At 38.5% G+C, this 27917-nt stretch overlaps 1 protein-coding gene across 3 annotated transcripts in view; it reads right to left on the bottom strand.

The window, feature by feature from the left end:
• LOC150078490 (uncharacterized) overlaps positions 1–27917 on the bottom strand; it is a 160323-nt gene that overhangs the window by 33612 nt on the left and 98794 nt on the right. For all 3 annotated transcript variants that reach the window (XM_090385525.1, XM_090385527.1, XM_090385526.1), the window contains exon 7: positions 2371–2431. In XM_090385525.1, the coding sequence (XP_090241651.1) occupies positions 2371–2431 (61 nt within the window). The remainder of the gene's footprint in view (positions 1–2370; positions 2432–27917) is intronic.

The following is a 27917-nucleotide window of genomic DNA, read 5'->3' as shown; positions in this document are numbered from 1 at the left end:
AGCATCAAAGGCTAAGTAGTGACTCTAGTCCTTATCTCTTGGGAGTACTTAAACTGACACTGCCTAGGCCAAAACTATCACACAGACCAGCAAAGATATACATGCGTAATCAACCAGTTTCTGGCAATTTGGAGCCTGAAGTCTTCATGCCTTTTGCTGGCTGCCCCTCAGACAGGTTAAAGTCAATGTGAAAGAGCTACAAGACTGATGAACAAGGGTGTTGATTTCGGTGTTATCCAAACTACAGATTCCACCAACACATCCCCCCTCCCTCTTGTGATACTCTGCATCATGCAGGGCTAATTATGAACACCTTGTATGGAATAGGCACTTAGTCTTATCCCTAGCTATTACAAATATGTTCAGTTTCAACAACCCACCTTGGGTCCTCAGGAGAGAACCCTGGGTTACAGTGTGGTGCAGTGCAGTGCAGTGAAGTAACCCACATCACTGCACTGCACCACAATCCACCTTCCTTATAATTTTGTCATGTCATTCAACATACAAGTTAAGGCTACTGCGGCATAGCATGGATATATTACATGTAATTTCAGTTCTGAGCTTTACAGAGGTCTGGCCAGCCTGTGGTTCATTTTGTCATGTTTAGGACAGGGAAGGTGTTTTTGCATAATCTTTTTTAAATCACAGCCAATTCACTGCCTTTATCTTTAACTGGAACTTTTACTGACACCCTTGATGCCCTTGAGCTGTGTGGTTCCCACATTTGTTGCCAACTTATTTGGCACTAAATGTTCTCTTACTTCAGCCTGGGCACCCTCAGGCCACCTCTCACCTTGGGGATGTGCAAGTTGCTACTAGCTATGGTATGGTATAGGCCAAGTCATGTTCAGATTCTTCTGGATAAGCTAGTCTGCCTGAAGCAAGCTTGACTTGCTTCAGGCAGACTAGCTTAATTGGTAACTTACCTCTTGAACAAGATGATGTTCTACACGAGATCTGAGGAGAGAGAGAGAGAGAGAGAGAGAGAGAGAGAGAGAGAGAGAGAGAGAGAGAGAGAGAGAGAGAGAGAGAGAGCAACAGACATCACAGGCATACTTCAAAGTCTTTTGAGTCCCTGATTGCAGTATGGTCATTGCATGACATTCACAAGTACCAAATGATATTGTCAAGCTTCTACATCTGGATGGGTACTTCCAGCAACCCTGTCTGGTTGCCTGAGAATACTACTGCATTTTGCTAGAATCCTCTCCTGCTGAGACAAGATCATCTTCATACACCGGGACATGCAGGTACCTATTTTTGATGTTTAATCCTGCAGTTCAGGATGACTGCAGAAAGTCATCAGCAATAATGTTGAAGAAGACAGCCTTTTTGACTCTGCCTTACATCTAAATGCTGGTTACTCCCAGACTATGTTGCTGGAAGATGGTCTTGCAACAAATATACAGATTAGTCACTAATTCAATGATTCCAGTAGAGAGTAATATCATCTTTACAACTCTTGTAAATAATTGTACAATAACCCACATAAGAAATTAATATGACTATGGCCAGTCAGATTTGTAATGGGCTGATGTACAATTTAAGTCACATCATGACTTCCAGTGAAACATCCAATACCAGGTGTATGCCCCTGATCTTTCCAATAGGAATATCATATTTATGTAGGCTGAGTGTGAAGAAGAGCAGTCTTTTTTCTTACTTTAAAACCTATGTGTATTTCTGCTTTGGCACAAGCACTCCATGCTTAAGAAGGTTGCACCCAATGCAGCAATTTTAGCAAGAGAACAGTTTTCTGTTGGATGAGAGGCCAGGTAGGGGTGCTCTACTCACTCCACCACTACAATGTACTGGCTGGGCTGTCCACCCACACATCAAGATCCTTGGGTTAAGGAGTTGCTGTATCTCTGGTGAAGGATGGAAAGATAGGGTTTTTCATTCTCAAATTCAGGTGTTTTTTTTTTTTTTTTATTTGCCCAAGGTTTTGTGCTCTCTTGTTAAGGATGCATGGTGTCAGTTTTGGGGCTTCTAATACCAGGGTAGCTTTCTAACATAGGCAACTAAATGCATGCACATGTGTGTCCCTTCTCCAAGAGTTTTTAGTGTATATATCTGGATGGATGTATATGTATGTACGCACTTGTGTATTGCATGCATTTTTGCATCATCCTTCCACCATACTACTTACTGGTGGTCAATAAAATGGGTGATCCTTGATGCACTTTCAAGTTTGAGTACAATCACTGTAATGGATATCATCATGTTTAATGGTCCACAAGACATAGTCCAAATGTGTAATGGCTTTGTTACCTAACTACCAAGCTAACTTCAAAGATTGTATTACTGGTTATCAACACTATTCTGATGATATGCATAAAATTATGTTAAAACATAAGAAACAACACTAACCTTCAGGTCTTGGTAGTAACAATAAAACCAACCCTTGAAGGCTGCTTGGAAATAAAGATATCTAGAAAATATACAGTGAATGAATTACAGAAATAGATTACATTTTGACAACAGTTATGCTATAAACAAATTGCACAAAATTAACACACTTATAAAATTATCAATTTTGATAATTCTTTTCACATTTCATATAGGAAAAATGTTGGGGATTCTTAGAAGTGGGTCAAAAGTCAGTCATAGAAAGCATGCAAAGTTAATATAATTCTTAAAAAGGCAACAATAAATATTGGTAAATTTTCAACAAGATCCAAATTGTGTCTATATTATATTTTGTTGTGGCCTTTTAATTTATGAGTATTTAAATGAATACAATAAATGCATTCATTCTTCATCCTATGAACCCATTGTACAAACCAAAGCTGAGCAGAAATTTACTGATTTAGAATTTGGAACAAGATAGTAAAACCTCATTAATTCAAAATTTGTGATATTATGAAATTTTGACATTACCTAAATAATAAAATATTGTCAACAAAAACTTTCTTCACCACATTTGAAATTAAAAAAAAAAACTATTAATAAAAACAAATTTTATTTACATTTTGAAAAAAGCAGTTATCAGAATGCTTACATAACAAAATACATAAAAGTAAAATGGAAATTAAAAGTACATACCTTATAATTTTTATAGAGAATCAGATCCTGACACATTTAATCACATAGACTTAATGATAAACACTATTTTAATTTATTTGTAAATATATAATTAAAAGTTTGCAAGTAATTGTTTTTTAAATTAGCCTTTAAGTCTGCACCTTCCTTCCAAAGCAGGTGTCAGGTCATGTCCCAAAAGGTATCACCAAATTTTAGAATTAAAGCAGCATTGTTTTCATGCCAATTTCCTTTTACTAAATTTCTTCTGGTGGTCTCTTGGTTAAGCTTATGCTTAATACTGCATATCTTCCCACTCTAACTCCTGTTTACATATCTAGCCAGAAAAAAGAAGGAAGTTGTGCAGCTGAATTTACCATCAACTTAGAGATGAAATTAAAAAAAAATAAGTGAAAAAAAGGAGAGAGGGGAGTATTGAATTATTTTTGGAAAGCACATAGTGCATCAGCATTAAAAAGTTGGAAAGAAATGCTTAAGTCAATAAACAACGAGTTCAGCTAAAGGATTCCAATGTTGAATTGCCTTTTGCAACTTGAGATAACAGTGGATTTAAGGTTTCAGAGCATGTAGTTTCCTGACTGTTTTGCTGTAGTTTTATTTATTTTTTTTGAAGGATTGCTTTCAAACAGGTTTTTATGCAACTGCTATTTCTTGTGGTGCATTTTTTAATAAGCTTCAAAATTCATGAATTCTTAATTACTTTTATAATTAATGTGCATAAAACAAAGTAGCACCTTGATTAATCAAAAGGAAGGCAAGCTTTCTAAAATGAATTTGTCAATAAACAATAGACTAACTAGAATAGAATAAATAATTTCTTAAATCTTATATATAAAAAAAAGTTATTTAATGCTACATATGATGCTGATTCTTTTGCAAATGTTTAATGGCAAATTATAGCAAACTGTGTCTTGGAGAAATGTAGGCAAACAGGATTAGCCTGAAAAGAAAAGGTCACATGAAAAATAAAAAACTATTTGTTTAAATCTGTGGAGCTCACACAGAGGACTTTCACTGATGTGTGGGCTCCCCAAAAATTTTCCTCAATATCTTCCTGGATCAGCATGATCTGATTAGCAGCAACAAACTTTAGACAGCAATTTTGCATATTTTACATAACTAGAAAGGCCTTCTCATGCAGAATCCAAGAAAGTCTGATTTCTTGGATTTTGCATGAGAAGGCCTTGTAATATAAAAATCTTCCCATTCTCCTTTACCAGTCATTTTCCCGACACATCACTTAGTTTTCATTCAATCAATTCAGCCCTGGAGAGATTGTGCAAGGCTCGTAGGGTAGAATTTTTCTTAGCATCGTCTGTGCTTGTTAACAGGAGAGAGAGACTGCTTCTACAGGGATGGTATACACTTAAATAGAAAGGGTGCAAGAATATTTGCTGATGCTATTGAAGCAGTATTAGGTGGCTTGGAAAACTGTTAGCTTGGAAGATTTACAGACTAATACATTAACAGTAGCCGCAGGCAGAGGTGAAAGCAATTCCTGCACACTGCTTTTATTGGAATGAGCAGCAGCCTGGAAAGCAAGTTGCCGGAGATTTCAAGAATTATTGGGAGTCATCATAAATATATGGGCTGTGGTAAGGTAACTAAGAGTAAGAACAGGTGCATATATACTTGTATGTACACCGATGCTGGGAAAACAGTAAATAAATTTAAATTTGATGAATTTGAAATGCTGGTCAAGACATCAAATCAGAGGCTGATATTGTTGGAACATCAGAGATGTGGTGTCACACAGATATAAGGAATGCAGAATTGGAATTTGGGAATACAATGTGTACAGACAGGATAGGAAGGGAGGGGGGGTTATGCTGTTAGTTAAGAAACACAAAATCTAAGGCAGTACATCCAATTGATATGAGTGGACAATACAATGTTGAGCCAGTTTGGTTTGACAAACAGTGGGAAAGGGAAAGTGAGAGTAGGAGTGTGTTATAGGCCTAATGACTCTGATGCGTACAAGGAACAACCGTATAGAGAAAGAGTGGGCCACTAAAACAGAATGTCTTGTAATAAGGAATTTTAACCTCCCAAATATTGATTGGAATATTGTTTTCTACAGCAATATTGGAATATTGTTTTCTACATTCAAGAATCAACCAGAGGGAGTAATGCTCTTGGTCTGATTATCTGCAGATAAAGAAAGATTAAAAGAAAGATAAAAGAAAGAAAGAAAAAGATTATCTGCAGATAAAGAAAACACTTGGTGGTCCATTATCTGCAGATAAAGTGATCACAGCATACTGATGTGGGATTTACTTAAAGATGTAACTATCATCAGGGGTAAAGGAAAGTGCATACAGTTGACTATAGTAGTCTGAGACAGTTCTTAAATTCTATACAGTGGGACTAACTTATGATGTTACCAACAGCAAATTCTAAATGGGAAGCATTAAAGAAATTAATCTTGGAAGTTACTAGACTTTTCATACCAACTAAGAAATACTGTTCAAGGTTTTGTCCAAAATGGATGTCAGATGAACTATTGAGACTCATGGTAGAGAAGAAAAATGCTGCAGGAGATTCATATAAATTATCAGGTGAAAATAGAAGGCTATGGTAGATATAAGCTGGTTTGTAATTAAGTCACAAAGGAGGTTAGGCAAGTGAAGGCTGATTACAAGAAATCTGCAAACAGTTCTTTACTTATGTAAACTCTAGAAGGAAGGGCATGAATTGGATTGGTCCACTTGATATCAATGGCTCAACTGTTGATGATCCTGATTAAATAGCTGACAAACTGAATGAGTATTTTGCATCTACATTCACACCTGAGGAATTCTGTAGGGAAGTGGAGGCCAGAAGCTTATCAAACTCTAACAGGGAGATAAATGATTTTGTAATAACTGGGAGCAAAGTGCGAGAGAATTTGTTGAAGTTAAACATAAGAAAGGCACCTGGGATGGATGAGATCTATCCAGTAATATTAAAGGAGGCAGCAAAGGAAGTAAGCAAACCCTTAGCCATAATTATGATATCATCCTTGGACTCAGGGGAGGTCCCCACGAACTGGAGATGTGCAAAGGTATCCCCAATTCATAAAGGGTGACAGATGTAATTAGAGACCTCTTAGTTTCAAATGGTTTTCCCTGTGAAAATAACAGTTCTGTAATTACACTGTTCTGGGGAAAATAATGGAGTCACTGGTTAAACAAGCACTGCAGGATCAACTAGATAAGACTGCAGTAATAGTTCAGACATAGCATGGGATTGTTAAGGGGAGGTCTTGTCTGACCAATTTGATTGGGTACTACAATGTGGTCACAAAGGAACTGGATGCAAAGAATAATTCTGATATCAGATACTTGGATTTCAGGAAAGCTTTTGATACTGTTGCTCATGGAAGACTACTCTACAAATTGTAGCAGTATGGCATTAAGGGCAAGTTGCTACATTGGATAAAAGGATGGCTAAGTGGGAGAAGACAGAGGGTAGTAATCAATGGACATTGCTCTTCAATGACTAATGTAATTAGTGGAGTCCCCCAGGGTTCGGCATTGTGTCCATTGTTGTTTTCTGTATTTATCAGTGATATTGATGAAGGTATATCAGGGTTAACGTCCAAGAAAGTGATTCTTGCACTGCTTCTATTGGAATGAGGAGCAGCCTGGAAACAAGATTCTAGGTATTTCAGAGACTGCTGGGAGTCAGTGGTACAAGTAAACAGATGGGTTGTGTTAAGGTAGCTAAGAAGAGGAACAGGTGCATGTATACTTGTGTATACACCAATGCTAGGAGTTTGGTATATAAATTTGATGAATTTGAAGTTTTGGTCAATACATCAAAGGCAGATATTGTTGAGATATCAGAGACATGATGTCACACAGATATAAGCAGTGCAGAATTGGAATTTGGGGAGTACAATGTGTACAGGAAGGATAATTAGTTAAGAAACACATAAAATCCAAGGAAGTGAAGCCAGTCGACATCACTAGAGAGTGCAGTGTCGAGTCAGTTTGCTGTGACATAAGCATTGGGAGATCAAAATTGAGAGTAGGAGTGTGTTATAGGATTAATGATTCTGATGAGTATAATAAGAAACTGTACAGTGAAATAGAGTGGGCCAGTAAATCAGAGAGTCTTATAATGGGGGGGGGATTTTAATTTCCCGGATATTGACTGGAATTTGTGGGTTGGTCACTCACACACTAGCAAGGCTTTTGTGAATTTATTGGATAATTGTTTTCTACATCAGCATGTTCAGAAAGCAACTAAAGGGAGTAATACTCTTGATCTGATTATCAGTAGTGATTCTTCATGCATTAAGAATCTGCAGATAAAGGAACCACTAGGTGGCAGTGATCACAGTGCGCTAAAGTGGGATTTAGTCAAAGAGGTAACTACCATCAAGGGTAAAGGGAAGGGTTTTTGCTTTTGTAAAGGCGACTACGGTGGTCTGAGACAGTATTTAAATTCTATACGATGGGACCAACTGATGATGTTACCAACAGCAAATTCAAATTGGGAGGCATTCAAAGAATTAATCTTGGAAGCTACTAGGCTTTACATACCAACTAAGAAATATTGTTCAAGGTTTAGGCCTAAATGGATGTCAGATGAACTAATAAGACATGTAGCAATGAAGAAAAATGCATGGGATACATATAAATTAACAGGTGAGACAGAAGCCTATGATAGATATAAGCTGGTCTGTAACCAAGTTAAAAAGGAGGTTAGGCAGGCAAAGGCAGATTATGAGAAATCTTTGGCAAAGGACGCAAAGAAAAACAGCAAAGAGTTCTTTACTTATGTAAAGTAAAGAACTCTAGAAGGAAGGGGATGAATCAGATTGGCCCACTGGATATTGATGGTTCAACTGTTCATGGTCATGCTCAGGTGGCTAACAAACTATATGAGTATTTTGCATCTACATTCACACATGAGGAGTTATTCAGGGAGGGGGGTGGATGCCAGAGGTGAATTAAACTCTGGCAGTGAGCTAGATGATTTTGTAATAACTGAGAGGAAAGTGGAGGAGAAATTGTTGAAGATAAACATAAAAAGGCACCAGGGGTGGATAGGAGTTATATTAAAGGAGGCAGCAAAGGAAGTAAGCGAACCCTTAGCCATAATCATGTGAGCTTCCTTGGACTCAGGGGTGGTACTCATGGACTGGAGATGTGCAAATGTCACCCCAATTCAAAAAGGAGGATCAAAGGGCAACACAAGTAATTATAGATCTGTTAGTTTAACTTCTGTTCCAGGGAAATTAATGGAGGCATTGGTTAAAGAAGCACTGCAGGGTCATCTAGACAAGACTTCAGTTATAGCTCAGAGACAGCATGGTTTTGTTAAGGGGAAATCTTGTCTGACCAATTTGACTGGATACTATGATGTGGTCACAAAGGAACTGGATGCAGGGAATAACTTTGATATCATATATTTGAAACTTAGAAAGGCTTTTGATACTGTTGCACAAATTGGAGCGGTGTGGCATTGAAAGAAATTGCTGCTATGGATAAAAGGATGGTTGGTGGGAGAAGACAGAGAGTGGTAATCAATGAACACTGCTCTTTGTGGACTAATGTTATTAGTGGAGTCCCCCAGGGTTCAGTGTTGGGTCCATTGTTGTTTTCTGTATTTATAAATGATATTGATGGTGGTATTTCAGGCTTAAAGTCCAAGTTTGCAGACGGTACAATGGTCGGCAGGATTTTTAATGACACTAATAACAGTACGCTGCTGCAACAGGATCTAGAAAAGTTGAGTAGATGGGCTGAGAGGTGGCAACTGAAGTTTAACATTGACAAATGAAAAGTACTGCATATGGGAAGCAATAACCCCAGAGTAATGTATCAACTGTGTGGTACTACATTGACAGTGGTAGAGAACGAAAAGGACCTGGGGGTAATTTTACAAGCAGATATGAAGTTTTCTGAACTGTGCAGACGGTCTGCAAGAGTAACTCATGGTGTCTTGTCAATGATATACAGGAATTTTTCTAGCAGGGATAAGGAGGTGATTATCCCATTGTATAAGGCAATGGTCAGGCCTCACCTTCAGTACTGTACACAAGTCTGGAGACCTCATTTTAAAAAGGATGTAGAGTTGTTGGAATGAGTACAGAGAAGGGCAATAAGATTAGTGAATGGAATGAAGAGTTTTACAGATTACAGTGTCTGGAGACTAGGCACCTGCGAAGTGATCTGATTGAGGTGTATAAAGTCTTCAATGGTTTGAACATGCTCAATTCTGATAGGATTCTTCCTCTTGCTCAGAATAATCACCTGAGAGGGCATAAATTCAAATTGAGGAAAGACAGGTGTAGGATAGATGTGCAGACGTCTGCCTTTAGCCAGCTGGTAGTTGATTGGTGGAACAGACTTCCATCTTTTGTTGTTTAAGTTGATAGCCTAAATAAATTTAAGGCTGAGCTGGACAGGTATTTGGAACGAATGGAGGGGTGAAATGGGAGTGGTTTTTTTTTTTTTTTTTTTTTTGGCTGATGCTACGTAAGCTTGCTTTCTTGTATCATATGCCTCTACTAATGGTAATGCTAAGTTTGCAGACAATACGAAGGTTGGCAGGGTTGTTAATGACAGTAATGATAGTACACTACTGCAACAGTAGAGTCTAGAATAGTTGAGCAGATGGGTTGAGAGGTGGCAACTGAAGTTTATCACTGATAAATGCAAAGTACTGCATATGGGTAGCAGTAAAGAATGAAAAAGACCTTGGGGGTAATGTGGAAACAGGCTGCCAGAGCAGGTCATGGGGTCTTGTCATATACAAGAATTTTGCTAGAAGGGATAAGGAGGTGATTATTCCTTTGTATAAGGCCACAACCCTGAGCACTGCATACAGGTCTGAAAGTCTCACTTAAAAAGGATGCAGAGCTGCTGGAATGAGTACAAAGAATGGCAATGAGATTGGTGGGGGGATTAAAGTGTTGCTCTTACCAAGAAAGGCTAGAGTTCTGCAATTTGCAGAACTCTAGCCTTTCTTGGTAAGAGCTCTCCTTTAATTTATTTAACCTATCAACTTCCGCATCGGCAGATGGAAATTTTTTCCAGCAATCAACCACCCTCTGGCTAAGGCAAATTTCCACACATCTCTTCCACAGCTATCTTTCCTCAATTTGAATTTCGAATTGCAGAACTCTAGCCTTTCTTGAGAGACTTGGAGACTAGGCACCTCTGAGGTGGTCTGATTGAGGTGTATAAGGCTTTGAATGGTTTGAGCAAGCTCAATGCTGATGGGATTCTTCCTCTTGCTCAGTTTATGCACCCAAGGGTGGCATGAATTCAAATTGAGGAAAGGTAGCTGTGGAAGAGATGTGTGGAAATTTGCCTTAGCCAGAGGGTGGTTGACTGCTGGAACAAATTTCCATCTGCCGATGCAGAAGTTGATAGCTTAAATAAATTAAGCTACCAAGCCTTCACCCATACACTGGAGTGATGTATGAGTGAAGTGGAAAGGTTTTTTTTTTTTTTTTTTTTTTAAAGGCTGATGTTGTATAAGCTTGCTTTGCTGTGTAATGTTAATGTGAAATTGCATCCCTTGGAATAGTTGAAGATCCTATTGTACAGGGATCTTCAACTATTCCTGATGGTATCACCCTCAGACAAACTATATGCCAACCATACTACAGTCCACCACAGAGACCTATCTACACTCAGCTACCTCTTACCATTCAGTGGCAAGCAAGCAGCTAATGCAACTGAATTCACTGGTCAGCAGTGCATTAGCTGCACTGCTGACCAGTGAACCAAACCAGTGTGGCATCAACTTTATGTTAACTTTCATAGGAGGGTAGGATTCAAGCAGAAATTAGGGCTCCTTGCACCACAGTTCAGGACCATCTGAGCCTCTGCATCCCACCATAGGATTGCTTTGTACAGTTCTGCAAACTTCATGATTGGGTAGGACCACCTGCTGGCACCTGCGGCACAATGAACCAGTGTAGGACTTCCATCAGGCCCCACTGCTAACCACTGGTTCCCATGGATAGGACATAATTTGACATTGGAAAACTCTCTCCAGAATGCGATGATGGTGGCAACTACTTAATGGTGCCAACAGTGCTAACCCTAATCCTTAAAGTTGGTCACTGCTGACACAGGGATGTCCTCCTAAATCAGATCTATGCCAGTGAAACTTCTCACTCCAGAATCTTCTCAGCGGAACTCCAGACTAGATGGAATTGGCAAACCTGCATAGAGGTCTAAAACTATATTCTGCATTTTCCCCTCACATGGGGAGCTGGGCTCTAACCACAGGGGGAACTCCTTTCAATCCTTTCTGTTTTGCCTTGGAGGATGTATCACTCTCCAAATCCCCCTGTTCCATTTCTGCTAACATTCCCACTATCACCCTGTTCCTTCAGCCTCTCCTCATTTTGCCTGACAAGTGGTGGACTGCTTCTTCATGCTACAGATGGGAATTACGAATTACCACATATTTGTTCCTGTTCCCTGGTTGTTAAGAGGGGGTCACACCACACAACACAACACGCGATACTACGCATTCCACATTACATGCCAACTTGCTCTATGGAGTTCTTGTATTGTCAGAAGTGATATCTTGCAAAGTTAAGAGAAATTTGCAGTGCTTCCTCAACCAATACATAATGATCTTTCTGTACACATAATACCCACTACATTCAAATTCCGCATCCCTCATATCTGAGTGGCACATCTCTGGTGTCCAAACATTAACAAGTACTTGAATTTCATCAAATTTGTTTACAATATTCCTTACATTAGTGTATACATAAATACACATGCACCTGTTTTTGATCTTAATAACCCTAACACAGCCCATGTATTTGTCTGTTCCAATAGATGCAGTGCAAGAATCACTTGCACCTCTGCCTGCAGCTGCTGTTAATCTAGCAGTGTGTGCGTATTCCCCTTAAGCCAGGAGGTTTCCAATACACCTAATGATGATTTGATAGCATCAGCAAATATTCTTGCACCCCTTCTATTTAAGTATATCCCATCCCCATAAAAAAGTCCCTACTGTTAACAAACACAGACTATGCTAAGAAAAATTCTATCTCACGAGCCTTGCACAATCTTTCTGTGTCCAAATTGACTGACATTATGTACTTCCTTCTGTTGTGTCTGGACAGAATTGCAGCCACTTTAAAATTTATTCCTTTTTTTTTTTTTTTGTTGTTGTTAGTTGTTGGCACATTGGCTTCTGTGGCCATAATGCACCTCCCAAAGGTTTTTGCATTTACTCTGATCCAAGCCTGAGGCGGGATTCAAACCCGCGACTTTTGGGTTGCCAGGAAGGCACTTTACCCACCCGGTCGGCGAAATTTATTCCTAACTTGTGACATTTTCTTAAACGTTGGCTTGTACTTGTTGAGTAAATTCTCACATCTCTTACTATTGGCATTATTAGTGCCACATTCTTCCTGCAATGAGGCTTCTAGACCAGTATATAGTACTCAAGGTGTGGCCTTAATCTTTAATCTTTATTGTATACAAACATGGTATATACAATAGACCCTTCACAGCAACAATGCCAGGGGTTTTACATTGGTTGGTGGACACGGGGCCTTGGGGGAACAGGGCCCACATCGAAGTTCGGGCTCATCCCCCAGAGCCAACAATAAAATAGAATCAGTGTCAGATTATTTACAGGACATTTTATGCTTTTGACAGTATTTACAATGAAATAATAAAGATATTCATATTTACATTATGTTATATTAATATTTATATTCATAAAGATATTGTTGACTTTATTTACAACACATTCATAAAGACATCGTGCTTTGAACGTTATTTACAATATATTGGGCATTATTATGCTGCCCTTATCAATGTGCACTTTGCCTGGCCACAGTCAGGCTCTTAAGGATCTGTCTTCGGTAACTCCGATCCTTTACAAACCTACAGAGGCCGCCGTCAATTGAAACAATTGTGGGGAGCATCTCCCTGGGGAGAAAGTGGTCGCTAAGCGATAATCTGTTATAGTGAGCTGTGAGCGTGGGAGCTGACCTCAGTCCGGGTAGAGGGATCGTCCAGCCACACAGTTCCCAGATGCTTGGCTCCGAGACCATTCCGGTTGTCATCTTGACAGTGAGAACAAGGTGTTTTTCAAATACAAGATCTGGAAGTCGGGCAAAGTGAAGTGACGTCGCCATCGCAGTTGTCCTTTGCTGGGGTGGACGACGATGTTTTTGCATGATCCAACGAAGGAACCAGTATTCGGCGGAGTACACACGCTTGATGTTGGTAGGGGCCGCGGACCCCCAAATTTCCGAGTCATACAGTACGACGGAGTATACTGAGGTGTATATGTATCGACGAGTCACATCCAGATCCTTAACATGGAGCAGTTGTTGTTTTGTGGTCCAGCGCATTTGACAGAATTTTGCTGTGAGCTTGTCAATGTGGGGGTTGAAGCTCAGTTTATAGTTGAAGACGACTCCCAAGTCTGTATGCATCTTGACCACTGGGAAGGGAATGCCGTCTAGAGAGGCTTGGATTTCATTGGGTTGGCGCTTCAGAGAAAAGACAATTTGTGCTGATTTGGCAGGGTTAATGAGGAGGCCAAATTGATGGAGATAGGATCCTAAGTTATGTAACTTTTCACAGATCTTTTTATTAATGTTTGAGAGATGTTCGCCGGGGTTAATCTGAGTAAATATCTTAATATCATCGGCATAGCAGAGTATGTCTTCTCTCTGTTGCACAAACGGAAGAATAACTGCGGTGAATAATGCTCCGGAGAGAACTCCGCCTTGGGGAACTCCTGCAGTGATCTTTCTCCGGATTGTGTGTTGATCCGCTTTAAGAAGAATGGTTCTCTTAGAGAGCAGGGCTGTGATAAACCACAACATGTCACCTTTTATGTAGAAGTAGTTTTCTAGGAGGTGAACAAGTGAGGGGATACTGATGGAGTCGAAAGCAGCTTCCAGGTTGATGTAGGTGACAGAAAACTCTGCTTTAGCTTCTAGTGCACTGAGAATGGTGTTGGTTATCGATGTTAAATTGGTGACTGTGGATCTACCTGGAATGCCATAGTGAATCTGTGGGGGTTTGTGAGGCATGATTTGATTAGTGATGGTGGAAAGTAATGTCTTCTCCAGGAGCTTCAAGAGGCTGGAAGAATGAGAGATTGGCCTGAACTGTTTAATGAGGGTTGCAGATTGGCATTTAGGGTGTGGCCTCACAGCATATCTGTTCCAGAGAGGGGGAAAGTAGTGCTGCATTAATACAAGGTTAAAAATTAATAGTAGCGGATCGATGATAAACGAGCTAAGACATTTAATCATGAATTGTGGCACAAGATCGGGGCCTGCAGTTGCAGTGGGTGGCAATCCATTTATAGCAGTTATAAGCTGCTTCCTGGTGATGCGAACGGTGGCGAGCATATCAGTAGGGACGTTGTTGATGGGTAAGTTGCCTAGATGCATCGGGGCCACAGTGTTTGAGAACCGTGCAACGTGGTCCATCCACAGTTCAAGGTCCAGTGTCTTAGGAATTCCTGTGTGCTGAGAGTCATAAAACGATTTGCCTTTTCGTAGGGTTGAATTTACATGCTTTTTAATTGCAAATATTTTCTGACGGTTGAAAACTGCTCGGGCTCTGGAGAAGGCAATACGATCTTGTATAGCGCCTGATTCTTTCCATCTCTTATGCAGATTTTGTTTTTCTTGAAAGCTGTTGTTCAGTGCTGGTGTCCACCAAGCTCTCGAATGGGGAGTGATGCAGACAGTCTTTGTAGCACCATAACTTGCAATGGTTGGAATCCACCTAGTCATGAGGTCCACAGCTAGCTCGAGATCACAATTATTGAGAGCCTCCCAAGGTATCGAGGATGCAGCTTCGAGACATCGTGGTGGATCAATAAATTTGGGTGCTGTGATGTCTTTTTTCTTTTTTGGGCCTTGGATATCAAAGTTAGGTGCGGCTAAGTGCAGGAGTAAGGCAATGGGTTCGTGATTGGATTGAAATAGGTTTTGAGGACTGTCTTCGAGGTCGCATGGTGCTGAGGAGAATATCAGATCCAAGAGTATACTGAGGTGTATATGTATCGACGAGTCACATCCAGATCCTTAACGTGGAGCAGTTGTTGTTTTGTGGTCTGTGTTGTTTAATGATCTGTTAAGGCCACATCTTGAGTACTATATACTGGTCTATATATTTAAGCAGTGGAATATGCTTAAATTGGGTAAGAGACTAGGATGCATCTTAAAGATTCATCATGATCAACAAGCACATAGTAAATTTCAATATGTAATGCATGTTAGTGCAACTTCAACAACACAATAAAATTAATCATTTATTTCAAAATTTCTCAGCCTTTAGTTTGCTGCAACTACCACTGGAATCCATTCCTTGGCCTCCATGAGCTAGATGGATCAACTACCCAGCCCTTATAGAGGTGAGTGAGTGATCTACTAAACTCACCAGATTAATTTTCACGGAACTCACTAATTTTGATTGGTCATAAGGGTGGATCTTCTCTTAAAAACAGTTAAGCATAAAAATACAATCTATCAGCAAACAATACTGTCAGTTTTGGATTACAAGTCTCTCTCTCTCCCTCTCTCTCTCTCTCTCTCTCTCTAGCATGCACTAAGAGTATGATATGGGGGAGGGTAAACTCAGGCTCTCCACATGTGCATAATATGGTATCTGACAGATCCAGCTTACTCAACTTGAACCTAAGGCCAAGGCCAGTCAGAAAGAAATGGCTCCAAATATAAGTTTTCAGAATTTTCTTTTCCTTTTCAGAATGGTTTCATCTTTCTTGTGATATTTTTACTAATTCATCATGTATTTCATCTGTTGCACTTTTAAGTTTAATCAAACTCTGGCCAGTCCCACCTTCCAGAAAAAAAACCTTAATTTCAGGAGCACATAAGGGATGTTACACTTGGCTTTATAAAATAAAGCAGCTTGGATCACTAATAGATCTACTGGCATTTTACCAATCACTTGCAAAGCATCTTAGAGATGGTTTGAAATACCTGGATTAACCCCAGAAGAGTGAAACACTGTGCAAAAAGTAAATGTCTCTTAATGGACATATTTACAGCTCTTGCACACCAAACGCTGGAGGCACAGGTATCATGAGGACAAAAACACTTTTGCTTAAAAGATTCAGTGTCATCCTTTTATACACCGGTCAACATGTATGACCTTCCCAACATAAAAGGTTTTGATCTCATTTTTCCGATAGTGTATATGCTCTGTAAAGAATAAATGATCCTCCAGGCACAATACAAGGTAGCCTCTAAACTGGTGGCCTGTTGGCACTGAGTCTATTCTTTAAAAGCAGGGTAGTAGTTTTTGTTGTTGAAACTCAAAATGCAATGACCACAATTTATATAATTTTGCCATTAAACAATTTAAATTTTTCTGAGTAAATCTTTCCTCTATTTTCTAAACTCACCAACATCTACACATACCAGAGACTTCAGAAATTTTGGGAGGATGCCCAAATACAACAGAAAACCCCATACATTAACCCCTCTTCCACTCTCAGGACCTCTTTCATAAAAGAGGTCTACACAAAAATTTTCCTTTCTGAGAAGTAATCACTCGGCACACGGTATCGAACATATGCAGGTCTATTCTTGCAGAGGATATTTCCCCACAAAGGATAGCAAATGCACTGATGAAGCCAATGAAAAGACAAGTCCATATTTGAACATCATAAGAAACAACATATCTTAACAACTGACAAATAGCATTGTCAGTTCGTTTGCCTTGCTTGTAACCAAACTGACTATCAACATTCAAATCTAAGACATTATAAATCCAACATCCCAGGGCCGCAGAAGTTCCATATTTTTGAATGTTATGCATACAACTTAAGTACATAATGGACAATTCGTTATTTTTATAAGATAATACAGTCACTCTGAATCCTAGTCTCCACAGAAAGACAGTTGCTAGCAATAAGTCAAAATGTTAACTTGTCATGTACAATGTTACCAATTTAGCGGTTTTCCCGCTAGTTTTAGCGGAATTGTTTCAGGTTTGGCGGATTAAAATATGTAATAGCGGATAGCGGATTTTTTAGCGGAAAGAGTATGAATGTAAAAATTTAAAATATGTTTAGCATTTTATATATTTTGGCAATGTAACATTTAAATTAAGAAATATTTATTTATTGAAATGTTTATTGATATACATCGTAAACATAGTAGGGATATCTTATTTCATTTTTTTTTATAAAGCGATCGGTTTTATATTATTCAGGAATTTCCCTGAGGGGAAACCAACAAGGGGCTCACATCTGGTAAGTATGGGCTTGGCACACCTAGGGTCCTGAGCTGGATATCATCATTCTTCTCTTTTTTGGTGATTCCCTTTTACTTCTGACTCTCTCTCTCTCTCTCTCTCTCTCTCTCTCTCTCTCTCTCTCTCTCTCTCTCTCTCTCTCTCTCTCTATTGCCTGGTACAGCATAAGCCTCAGGCTTCCTTGTACTATATGGCTAATAATAATTATTATTATTATTTCAATACGTAGTTACACTCGCGGACAAACGACATGACCAGTCACAGCTTTAAATTATTGAATCCAATCGAAAAATGTGGATACGATACGGGCTCAAAAGAGTTGTAAAAATTATGTTTTACCTGAAGAACTGCTTCGCAAAATAGGTACACAAGAAGCATATGATGTGGAGGTATTGAATTTCGACTTAAGAAATATTTATCTCAGTAGAGATCTTTATATTTAATTTAGATATTTATTTTATATTAAAAACAGAAAATAAATAACTATTTATATATAATATAATTTTTTTAATCCCTACAAACAAATGAAAGCCAAACCTATTAGTAGGTGCCATAAAAATTAATGCGTGCCGTAAAAAACAATGGGTACCATAAAAAAATAAAAAAAATATGCTTAAAAAAGTTAGAAAAAAATTAATAAATAAAAAATTAGGGAAAATCAAAAATTCAAAAAAAAAAATCTACCTTTCTAATTTATTTATTCCTAAAATAGGGTAATTAAATAATTTTTCTTTAGAAAAATTTCTTCTAAATAGAAACTCATATAGATAACATACTAGAAAGTAGACTATCCTGTGTTCCAAATTGGTATTTTAATTTTCTTTTGCCATGTAACCAAATGTTTTCAAGTAAGAGATCTTGAATCATCTGGAGAAACAAAATTATAGCGATGAATAACCTCATCATGGGTATAATTAATGTCTCAGTAGAGATCTTTATATGCAGGCCATCCATCACTGATGATTCTTGTACCTGGCACTATTCCCTCTCTTATAATTGATAATAGAGTTGTTTTATCTCTATTTTCTACCGGAACTAAAAAAACATCGTTTGGTAATTCTTTCGAATGCACCAAAAACCAATTGTGTTCCTATTAGTCGTCCTCTATTTCTTTTGAAAAATGCTGATTCATTAATTTCAACTTCGATAGGTATTCCATTTTCTGAAATCCCCCCCCAGTTAATTATCTGAATCAATTATTGATATCATTCAGATCTCCCTCAGATCTTTGCATTTTTCAATAACAGTGTTTTTATTGATATTTAAATCAAGAGCAGTGCGATCTTGAGACCAATCTTGGGACCAGAAGTTTAGAAATAATAAATTTTGAGATAACGATAATCTACTATCATAAAAAAATGATTTATGTCTAATACTTTTTGTTTTACGGCAAGGTTTCTTACAACCCCATCTAAACATATTTAACCCAGGGGCTCACATCTGGTGAGTATGGACTTGGCACACCCAGGGTCCTGAGCTGGCTATCATCATTCTTCTCTTTCTTGGTGATTCCCTTTTGACTCTCTCTCTCTCTCTCTCTCTCTCTCTCTCTCTCTCTCTCTCTCTCTCTCTCTCTCTCTCTATTAGGGTAACTCGGGAAATTTTTTTTTGGCTGGTGCAGCATAAGCTTCAGGCTTCCTTGCACCATATAGCTAATAATAATATTAGTTTTACATTTACTTTTTGTAAACCGCATTTCAGGATTGCAAACTTCACAAAAAGCTGTATTTTGCAAAATGTGATTTTTTGCCAACCAAGAAATCACGTGATCAATATTGCTACTGCATAAACTAATCAACTCCGTTATAATAACAATAAAAACGTTTTACATATGATGTACAATCAATACGGAAGTGATTTTTTTTAACGTGAGGAAGTATTTTGTCTTTCTTTAATGGTAGTTCTTATTTTTGACTTCTTACTCAGAATAAACTGCATTTGAAATGCAATTTGGAAGTTTTTGTTTGAACATAATGTAGGAGTTTTAAAAATTTTTAAGGCACCCATTATTTTTTATGGCACCTGTTAATAGGATTAACCCAAACGAAAATTTAAAAAGTTGGCGGGTTAAGTGTTAAAAATAGCGGATTTTGAGCATGCGGCTAGCGGGAAGTATTATTAAGAGTTGGCAACACTGGTCATGTAGGATTCATCCAGTAATATATTCCCTAAGAAAGAAAGGTTTCTCATTTGAATGCTGCCTCTGATAGGGGTGTTGCAATTGTCCAATTTTTTTTAAACATGAGGTAAAAATAGTGCAATATGATTTCAGCAATCAACCGTCCTAAGGACTACTTACTAATTAATCTGGCATTGGTGGGTCATGTGACTGGTGTCCAAATATCACTTTAATTTCTGGAAAATATTTTGGGTTTTTTTCGAATTCTGCTTGAGCAATGCCAATATTTCATCTTTTCTTAATTGACTGCAATATTTATTTTATGTACTTTTCAAGTTTTAATGAAAAATTTTAAAACATACTATCTGTTTTACATTATTTATTTCCAAAAAAATATATAAATCAATAAATAAAGTACAGCGGGCCCTCGTTATAATGTGGTTCGCTTTACGCTGATTCGCTATAATGTTGTTCTTATATTGTATCTGACTATAACACTATCATAAATCACTATAATGCTCTTTTACAGATTGCATTTTTGGCATATTTAACAAAATCATTTCATTTGATGGAGTTAATAGCTTGAAAATAAATAGCAAAACAGCATTAAAACGTTTCCCATGCCAACCTGAGAAATTTTCTCGCACACTAATTTAATTGCAGTACAGTGACTTGCTACGTAGTTCTGATATCAACATTTTAAAAAATGATCAAGTATATTGCTTATAATATTTGCATTATATGCATTTATCCGAAGTCTAGTCATCACTCAGTACAGCATGAGACATCGTGCGTAACAGACAGTTTACTCGAACATTGTATCATAATTAATGCAACCAACGCAGTTACATTTTCAAAGAGTTAATAATGGAGGATAAGAACGAAAAAGCAACGTCTGGATGCAGTCTACAAATGTAAGAAAAAGACTGTATTTAAAAATTTAAATTAGACGCTTGGAAGCAAATCGATTCCAGTCAACGAGCCCTGTCAATCAATTCGGCCCTGGAAAGATTGTGCAGGGCTCAAGGGGTAGAATTTTTTTCAGCCTGGTCTGTACTTGTTAACAGGAGAGACTGCTTCTACAGGGATGGGATACACTTAAATAGAAAGGGTGCAAGAATGTTTGCTGATGCTATCGAGGCAATGTTAGGTGGTTCGGAAAACTGCTAGATTGGGGGGATACAAGGACTAATAGATTAACAGTAGCCACTGGCAGAGGTGAAAGTGATTCTTGCACTGCTTCTATTGGAATGAGCCGCAGCCTGGAAAATAAGATGCAGGATATTTCAGAGACTGCTGGGAATCATTGGGGTACAAGTAAACACATGGGTTGTGTTAGGGTAGCTAAGAAAAAGAACAGGTGCATGTATACTTGTGTGTACACCAATGCTAGGAGTTTAGTAAATAAATTTGATGAATTTGAGGTATTGCTCAAAACATCAAAGGCAGATATTGTGGGGATTTCAGAGACGTGGTGTCACACAGATATAAGAAATGCAGAACTGGAATTTGGGGAGTACAATGTCTACAGAAAGGATAGACAGGATAGGAAGGGAGGAGGGGTTATGCTATTAGTTAAAAAACACATAAAATCCAAGGAAGTGAAGCCAGTCGACATCGCTGGACAGTGCAGTGTCGAGTCAGTTTGGTGTGACATAAGCATTGGGAGATCAAAATTGAGAGTAGGAGTGTGCTATAGGCCTAATGACTCTGATGAGTATAATAAGAAACTGTTCGGAGAAATAGAGTGGGCCAGTAAATCAGAGAGTCTTATAATGGGGGATTTTAATTTCCCAGATATTGACTGGAATTTGGGGGCTGGTCACTCACACAGTAGCAAGGCTTTTGTGGATTTATTGGATGATTGTTTTCTACATCAGCATGTTCGGGAGGCAACTAGAGGGAGTAATACTCTTGATTTGATTATCAGTAGTGATTCTTCATGCATTAAGAATTTGCAGATAAATGAACCACTTGGTGGCAGTGATCACAGTGTGCTGAAGTGGGAGTTACTCAAAGAGGTAACTACCATTAGGGGTAAAGGGAAGGGGTATTGCTTTCGTAAAGGCGACTACAATGGACTGAGACAGTATTTAAATTCTATACAGTGGGATCAACTGATGATATTGCCAACAGCAAATTCAAAATGGGAAGCATTCAAAGAACTTATCGTGGAAGCTACTAGGCTTTACATACCAACTAAGAAATATTGTTCAAGGTTTAGGCCTAAATGGTTGTCAGATGAACTAATGAGGCATATGGCAGAGAAGAAAAATGCATGGGATACATACAAATTAACACGTGACACGGACGCCTATGATAGATACAAGTTGATCTGTAACCAAGTTACAAAGGAGGTTAGGCAGGCGAAGGCAGATTACGAGAGATCCTTGGCAAGGGATGCGAAGAAAAACAGCAAAGAGTTCTTTACTTATGTAAACTCTAGAAGGAAGGGGATGAATCAGATTGGTCCACTTGAGATCGATGGGTCAACTGTTGATGACCCTGCTCGGGTAGCTAACAAACTAAATGAATATTTTGCATCGACATTCACACATGAGGAGTTATTCAGCGAGGGGAATGCCAGAGGTGTATTCAATTCTAGCAGTAAGCTAGAGAATCTTGTAATAACTGAGAGCAAAGTGGAGGAGAAATTGTTGAAGAGAAACACAAGAAAGGCACCTGGGGTGGATGGGATCTATCCAGTTATATTAAAGGAGGCAGCAAAGGAGGTAAGCAAACCCTTAGCCATAATTATGAGAGCTTCCTTGGACTCAGGGGAGGTACCCATTGACTGGAGATGTGCAAATGTGACCCCAATTCACAAAGGGGGATCAAAGGCTGACACAAGTAATTATAGACCTGTGAGTTTAACTTCTGTTCCCGGAAAATTAATGGAGGCACTGGTGAAAGAAGCACTGCAGGATCATCTAGACAAGACTTCAGTTATAGCTAGGACACAGCATGGTTTTGTTAAGGGGAAGTCTTGCCTGACCAATTTGATTGGATACTATGATGCAGTCACAAAAGAACTGGATGCAGGGAATAACTTTGATATTATATACTTGGATCTTAGAAAGGCTTTTGATACTGTTGCACATGGAAGACTGCTGCACAAATTGGAGCAGTGTGGCATTGGAGGCAAGTTGTTGCTATGGATAAAGGGGTGGTTGAGGGGGAGAAGACAGAGAGTGGTAATCAATGGACACTGCTCATCGTGGACTAATGTTATTAGTGGAGTCCCTCAGGGTTCAGTATTGGGGCCTTTATTTTTTTCTGTATTTATAAATGATATTGATGATGGTATATCAGGCTTAATGTCCAAGTTTGCAGATGATACGAAGGTTGGCAGGGTTGTCAAGGACACTACTGACACTATGCTGCTGCAACAGGATTTGGAAAGGTTGAGCAGATGGGCTTCGAGGTGGCAAATGAAGTTTAACATTGACAAATGTAAAGTACTACATATGGGAAACAGCAACCCCAGAGCAGCGTATCAACTCTGTGGTACTACACTGACAGTGGTAGAGAATGAAAGGGACCTGGGGGTGGTGGTGCAGGCAGATATGAAGTTCTCTGAGCAGTGCAGACGAGCTGCAAGAGTAGCTCATGGTGTATTGTCAATGATATATAGGAATATTTCTAGCAGGGATAAGGAGGTGATTATTCCCTTGTATAAGGCAATGGTCAGGCCACACCTAGAGTACTGTATACAGGCCTGGAGGCCTCATTTCAGGAAGGATGTAGAGCTGCTGGAACGAGTACAGAGAAGGGCAACTAGATTGGTGAATGGGACAAAGGGGTTCTCTTACGAAGAAAGGCTTAAGTTTTGCAAATTACAGTGTCTGGAAACTAGGCACCAGCGGGGTGATCTGATAGAGGTGTACAAAGCCTTGAATGGTTTGAGCATGCTCAATGCTGATGGGATTCTTCCTCTAGCTCAGAAAAATCACCTGAGAGGGCATAAATTCAAATTGAGGAAAGACAAATGTAGGATAGATGTGCGGAAATTTGCCTTTAGCCAGCGGGTGGTTGGTGGGTGGAACAGACTTCCATCCCTTGTCGTGGAAGTTGATAGCCTAAATAAGTTTAAGGCTCAGCTGGACAGGTATTTTGAACGAACAGAGGGGTGAAGTGGAAGTGGTTATTTTTATTTATTTATGTTACTTTTTTTTTTTTTTTTTTTTTTTTTGGCTGATGCTGCATAAGCTTGCTTTCTTGCATCAAATGCCTCTACTAATGCTAATGCTAATGCTAACGACAAGCGGATGTGTGCCATAATTTAGGACTGGCAAGTTTAACTGTAAGAACAATTATAAAAAATAAAGAATTAATTTTAGCAGTGGGAAAGACAGCTGTTTCACTGCAAGCCACTAGGGCTAGGCCGGCTATTAGGATTGAAATGGAGAGACTTTAACTAATTTTATTGAAGATAATATCCAATACAGAATTCAGTTAAGTCAAATATTATAAAAAAAAGAGAGAGATAGAGAGATTAGCCAATATGATGATCTGAAGAAAACTCACCTAAAAAAAAAAAAAAAAAAAAATGTGGAACCATTTAAAACTAGTAAGGGCTGGTTGAACAGATTTAAAATCCAGGGAGAAGCTGCAAGTGATGATCAAGGAGCCGAAACTCAAAAAAGAACTTGTTAAAATTATTGAAGAGGGGTATTGTGTGTTATACTTCTCAACAAGTGTTTAACATAGATGAAGGACTTTTTTGGAAATGAATGCCTAAAAGAAGTTTCATATTGTTCTTTAAGAAAAAAACATGCCAGGTTTCAAAGCGGGGAAGGATTGGTTGACTTTGTTGTTGGGTGGTAACACTGCAGGGGGGGGTTTAAAATTAAAACCCCTTTTAATTTACCAGGAAGAGGGCTAAAGTACAATCCAAAATTGACACATTTTTCATGATTAAATTCATCGATTTAATTAAATAAATTAAAATCAATTTAGATCAATCAAATTCATGATTTTAATTGGAATTTTAAATTTAATTTTGATACGTAAGTAGTTACCACAAAATTATATATGTATGTAATGCAGAATATTTTATATGTACAAATATTTGAATATTAAATATTTTGACCGATATTTGTGCATCTTTTCACTATTGTTTATTATTGATTAGGAAATATCCTATAGCACTGACTGCAACTGACAAATACATATGTTATCTTATGGGAATGCGGCACTCGCTTAGGGCAGATTCACTTAGCACTCTGTTTTTCCGGAACGAATTATCAGCGTTAAGCAGGGGTCACCCTGTATATAATAATAATAATAATTTGGAAGGTTACAAAAAAGTGTTTTACACATAAAATAGAAAAATATCAGTCTCTTAGTCTTTTCCATTTTAAAAGGCTGTTAAGTGCATGAATCAAACGTGGATATATTTTTTATTATGCACATAAATATTATTAAAAACTTAAAAACCACCTATCTTGCCTTTGGAAATAACTAGAAGATGGATGTTTATTGAACTGGAGGGAGAAGAAAAAACTTATTGTACAGCATTCATATTGTAACACCTGCCTTTAGACAAAAAAGAAAAAAAAAAGAGCTTTTATTGTGTCATTTAATATTTTGTGCTGAAACCTTTTGCTTTTATGATGGCCTTCAATCTTCGCAGCATACTCTCGACTATAAACGTCAGGTGATATGTTCCTCCATTCAGCCTTTAATGCAGCCATCAGTTCTGCCTTGTTCTTTGGGCGATCTCAACGTGCACGTACCTGACGATCCAATACAACCCAAAGATGCTCGATAGGGTTCAGATCAGAACTCTGGGGTGGCCAATCCAACTTTTCCACACCCATGTCCTCAAACCACTCTATTAAGACCCAAACAGTATGGCATGGCATGGCATGTTGTCTTGCTGATACAGGTATGTATCAGCAAGACAACATGTTCATGGAAGGTCCTGTATACAGGACCTTCCCCGAAGTATTGTCATAATGTTGGAAGTGCATAATTGTCCAGGCTGTCCTGGTATTGTACAGCATTCAAGGTTTTGTCGATAACGACTAATGGGCCCAAGCCAAACCACGAAAAGCAGTCCCATACCATGACACTGCCTCCACCAAACTTCATTGTTGGAAGGATACAATCAGGAAGGAACTGTTCCCCTGGCATTTGCCACACCCAGGAAAGGCCATCAGAATGGCAGAGTGTGAACCTCGACTCGTCTGTCCATAGGACAGTTTGCCACTGCTCTACAGTCCAGGATTCACGCTCCTTACACCATGGTAATTGGCATCTAACATTTGTTGAGGTGATCAATGGCTTGTGAACAGCTGCACGACCATTGTAACCCATATCATGGAGTGTCCTTGTGCTGACATTAGTCCCAGTACTCTCACAGAGGGTTTGTGTGACTTGAGACAATGGCAAATTAAGATTTGGCACACGATTCTTTGCAGAATTCTCTTGCCCCACTCTGTTAGTTTTTGGGGTTTACCAGGCCATTTTTTGGCAGATTCAGTCCCATTCCTTTCCATTTGCATATGACGTCAGTAACCACTGACCCAAGGATCTCCAGAGTCACTGCAATGTCTTGTACAGAACGCTTGCTTATGTGGCATCCTACTATCATTCCACATTGGAAGTCTTAATTCTGTTGAATGTGTGTTATCTTGCATGCCCACTTTTGCAATTTTCTGTTCAAAGCCCAGTGTGCATATTTATAGCAGGTTCTGTGACATGCTGCATGCATGGGACCTGTTTATCCAGAAACCCTCCACAGATGGGGATCCGTGGAGGGGTTTCTGGATATTAATGGTAGGGAAGTGTATAAACAAACATAACATTGATTGGCTCTTGTCCAATACCACACCACTCTGAAAGCAAAAAGCCAAATAATTGCAAAGGCTGTGACAGGTGACTTGACATGTTGTTGTGCACAATTTCTGTAGAAAACCATACAAAATCGCTCCAGAAAGTAATGCAGTAAAAGTTTAACTACATTTAAGAAGGTACAAAAAATTTCAGATTTTCAATCATTGATTAACAGTTAATTAACAGTTAACAATGGAATGTTATTTTCAAGGGTCATCTGTCAGGTAACCTGCTACCACTACTGGGTTAAGTACTATATTGTGAATTGGAAGTCTTGCAAACTGAATAATTTTATATGTTGCAAGTTCATAGTATTATATAATGACAGTCTAGGAAATATGTAAAGCATAAAGAAATTGGTGATTGGAAATTATTAGTAGAACATAATGCATAAATCTGACAATCGTACTGCTTTTTTTTTTTTTTTTTTTTTTTTTTAAGAGTCCAGCCAACATATTTTCCATCTGCTCTCATACAGTTTACTACTTGGAGAAATATTATTCATATTATTCAACAAAAAGGTTCTACTGTATTTTATTTATTTATTTTTGCGGGATTTATAATGACTCATGGGGTATGGTCGGTAATATGGAGGAACTTTGCCAGCATGGACACGCTTTTAAAAGCTTGTGCCATTCAGCTGCAAGGTGCACTTGTGACAATTCCCTAAAAAAAGTCCACGTGTTTCTGCTTTAGGTTTGAGGCGAGAAGTTTGGCTTTATCTTTGAAGGCTGGATCTCTAATGAGGTTATTCAACTCATTCTGAGCACACACAACTCAGCTCCAATGTCTCTTTATCAGGTGTGCACTCAGGTTATGCTGAAGTTCTCAGGTCTCCACCAATCATCATTCTTCTCTTTCTTGATGGTTCCTTTCTGCTTGGTGCCTCCATAGTCAGGTGGGCAGGAACAGCAGTGCGTAGCACACGCTTCTTGATTAGACCGGGGTTTGAGCCTGTGACCACCAAATATGGAGGATGCGGAAAGGTCAGGGAATGACCACCGCATATCCCAGGAGCAATATGGCCTTAGTTGCTAATGCTCCTAAAAACCAAATAATAACAACAACCTTTCTACTTCTGACTCTTGCTCTCTCTCTTTTTCTCTCTCTCTCAGGGTAATTCTGGAATTTCTTTTGGCTGGTGCAGCATAAGCCTCTCAGGCTTCCTTGCACTATATGGCTAATAATAATAATAATTGCACACCTTCATCGCATTCTATTTTGTCTCCTAAAGAACTTAGTCCAGAATTGGCATAAATACTGTCATCGTGAGGGATTGGTCTCATCACAGAATCCAAGTTTGAATAAACAATTTTGTGCTTATTCTTACTGGAAATCCTGTTACATTCACATTATAAAAGTAACAATTATCACTGTAGTCTTTTGGCTCCCTCCACATCATGGGTATGGCAAATAGTATTGACTTTATCCCTTTATTCAATCAGTCATGTAATTCATTTGAACAACCAATAAAAAAATAATATGGTGCCCCTGCCTTTTTCTGGTTAACTAGAATACTGTTTCCAAACCTTTCTTTAGATACGGATCACTTTTATATTTGAGGTGGAAATCGGACCACTTTTATATTTCAGGTAGAGGCCACAAAAATATGAAAACCATACATGTAGTTATTAATATAACTATATTTTTTAAATACAATGATATGTTCTCATTTAACATATAAG

Source organism: Mastigoproctus giganteus, chromosome 11, assembly GCF_048544385.1.
Source record: "Mastigoproctus giganteus isolate SK-2022 chromosome 11, ASM4854438v1, whole genome shotgun sequence".
In the NCBI taxonomy this organism is placed as follows: Eukaryota; Metazoa; Arthropoda; class Arachnida; order Uropygi; family Thelyphonidae; genus Mastigoproctus; species Mastigoproctus giganteus.
Note: the sequence above shows the minus strand (reverse complement) of the source record. Positions and strands in the feature narration are given on the sequence as shown.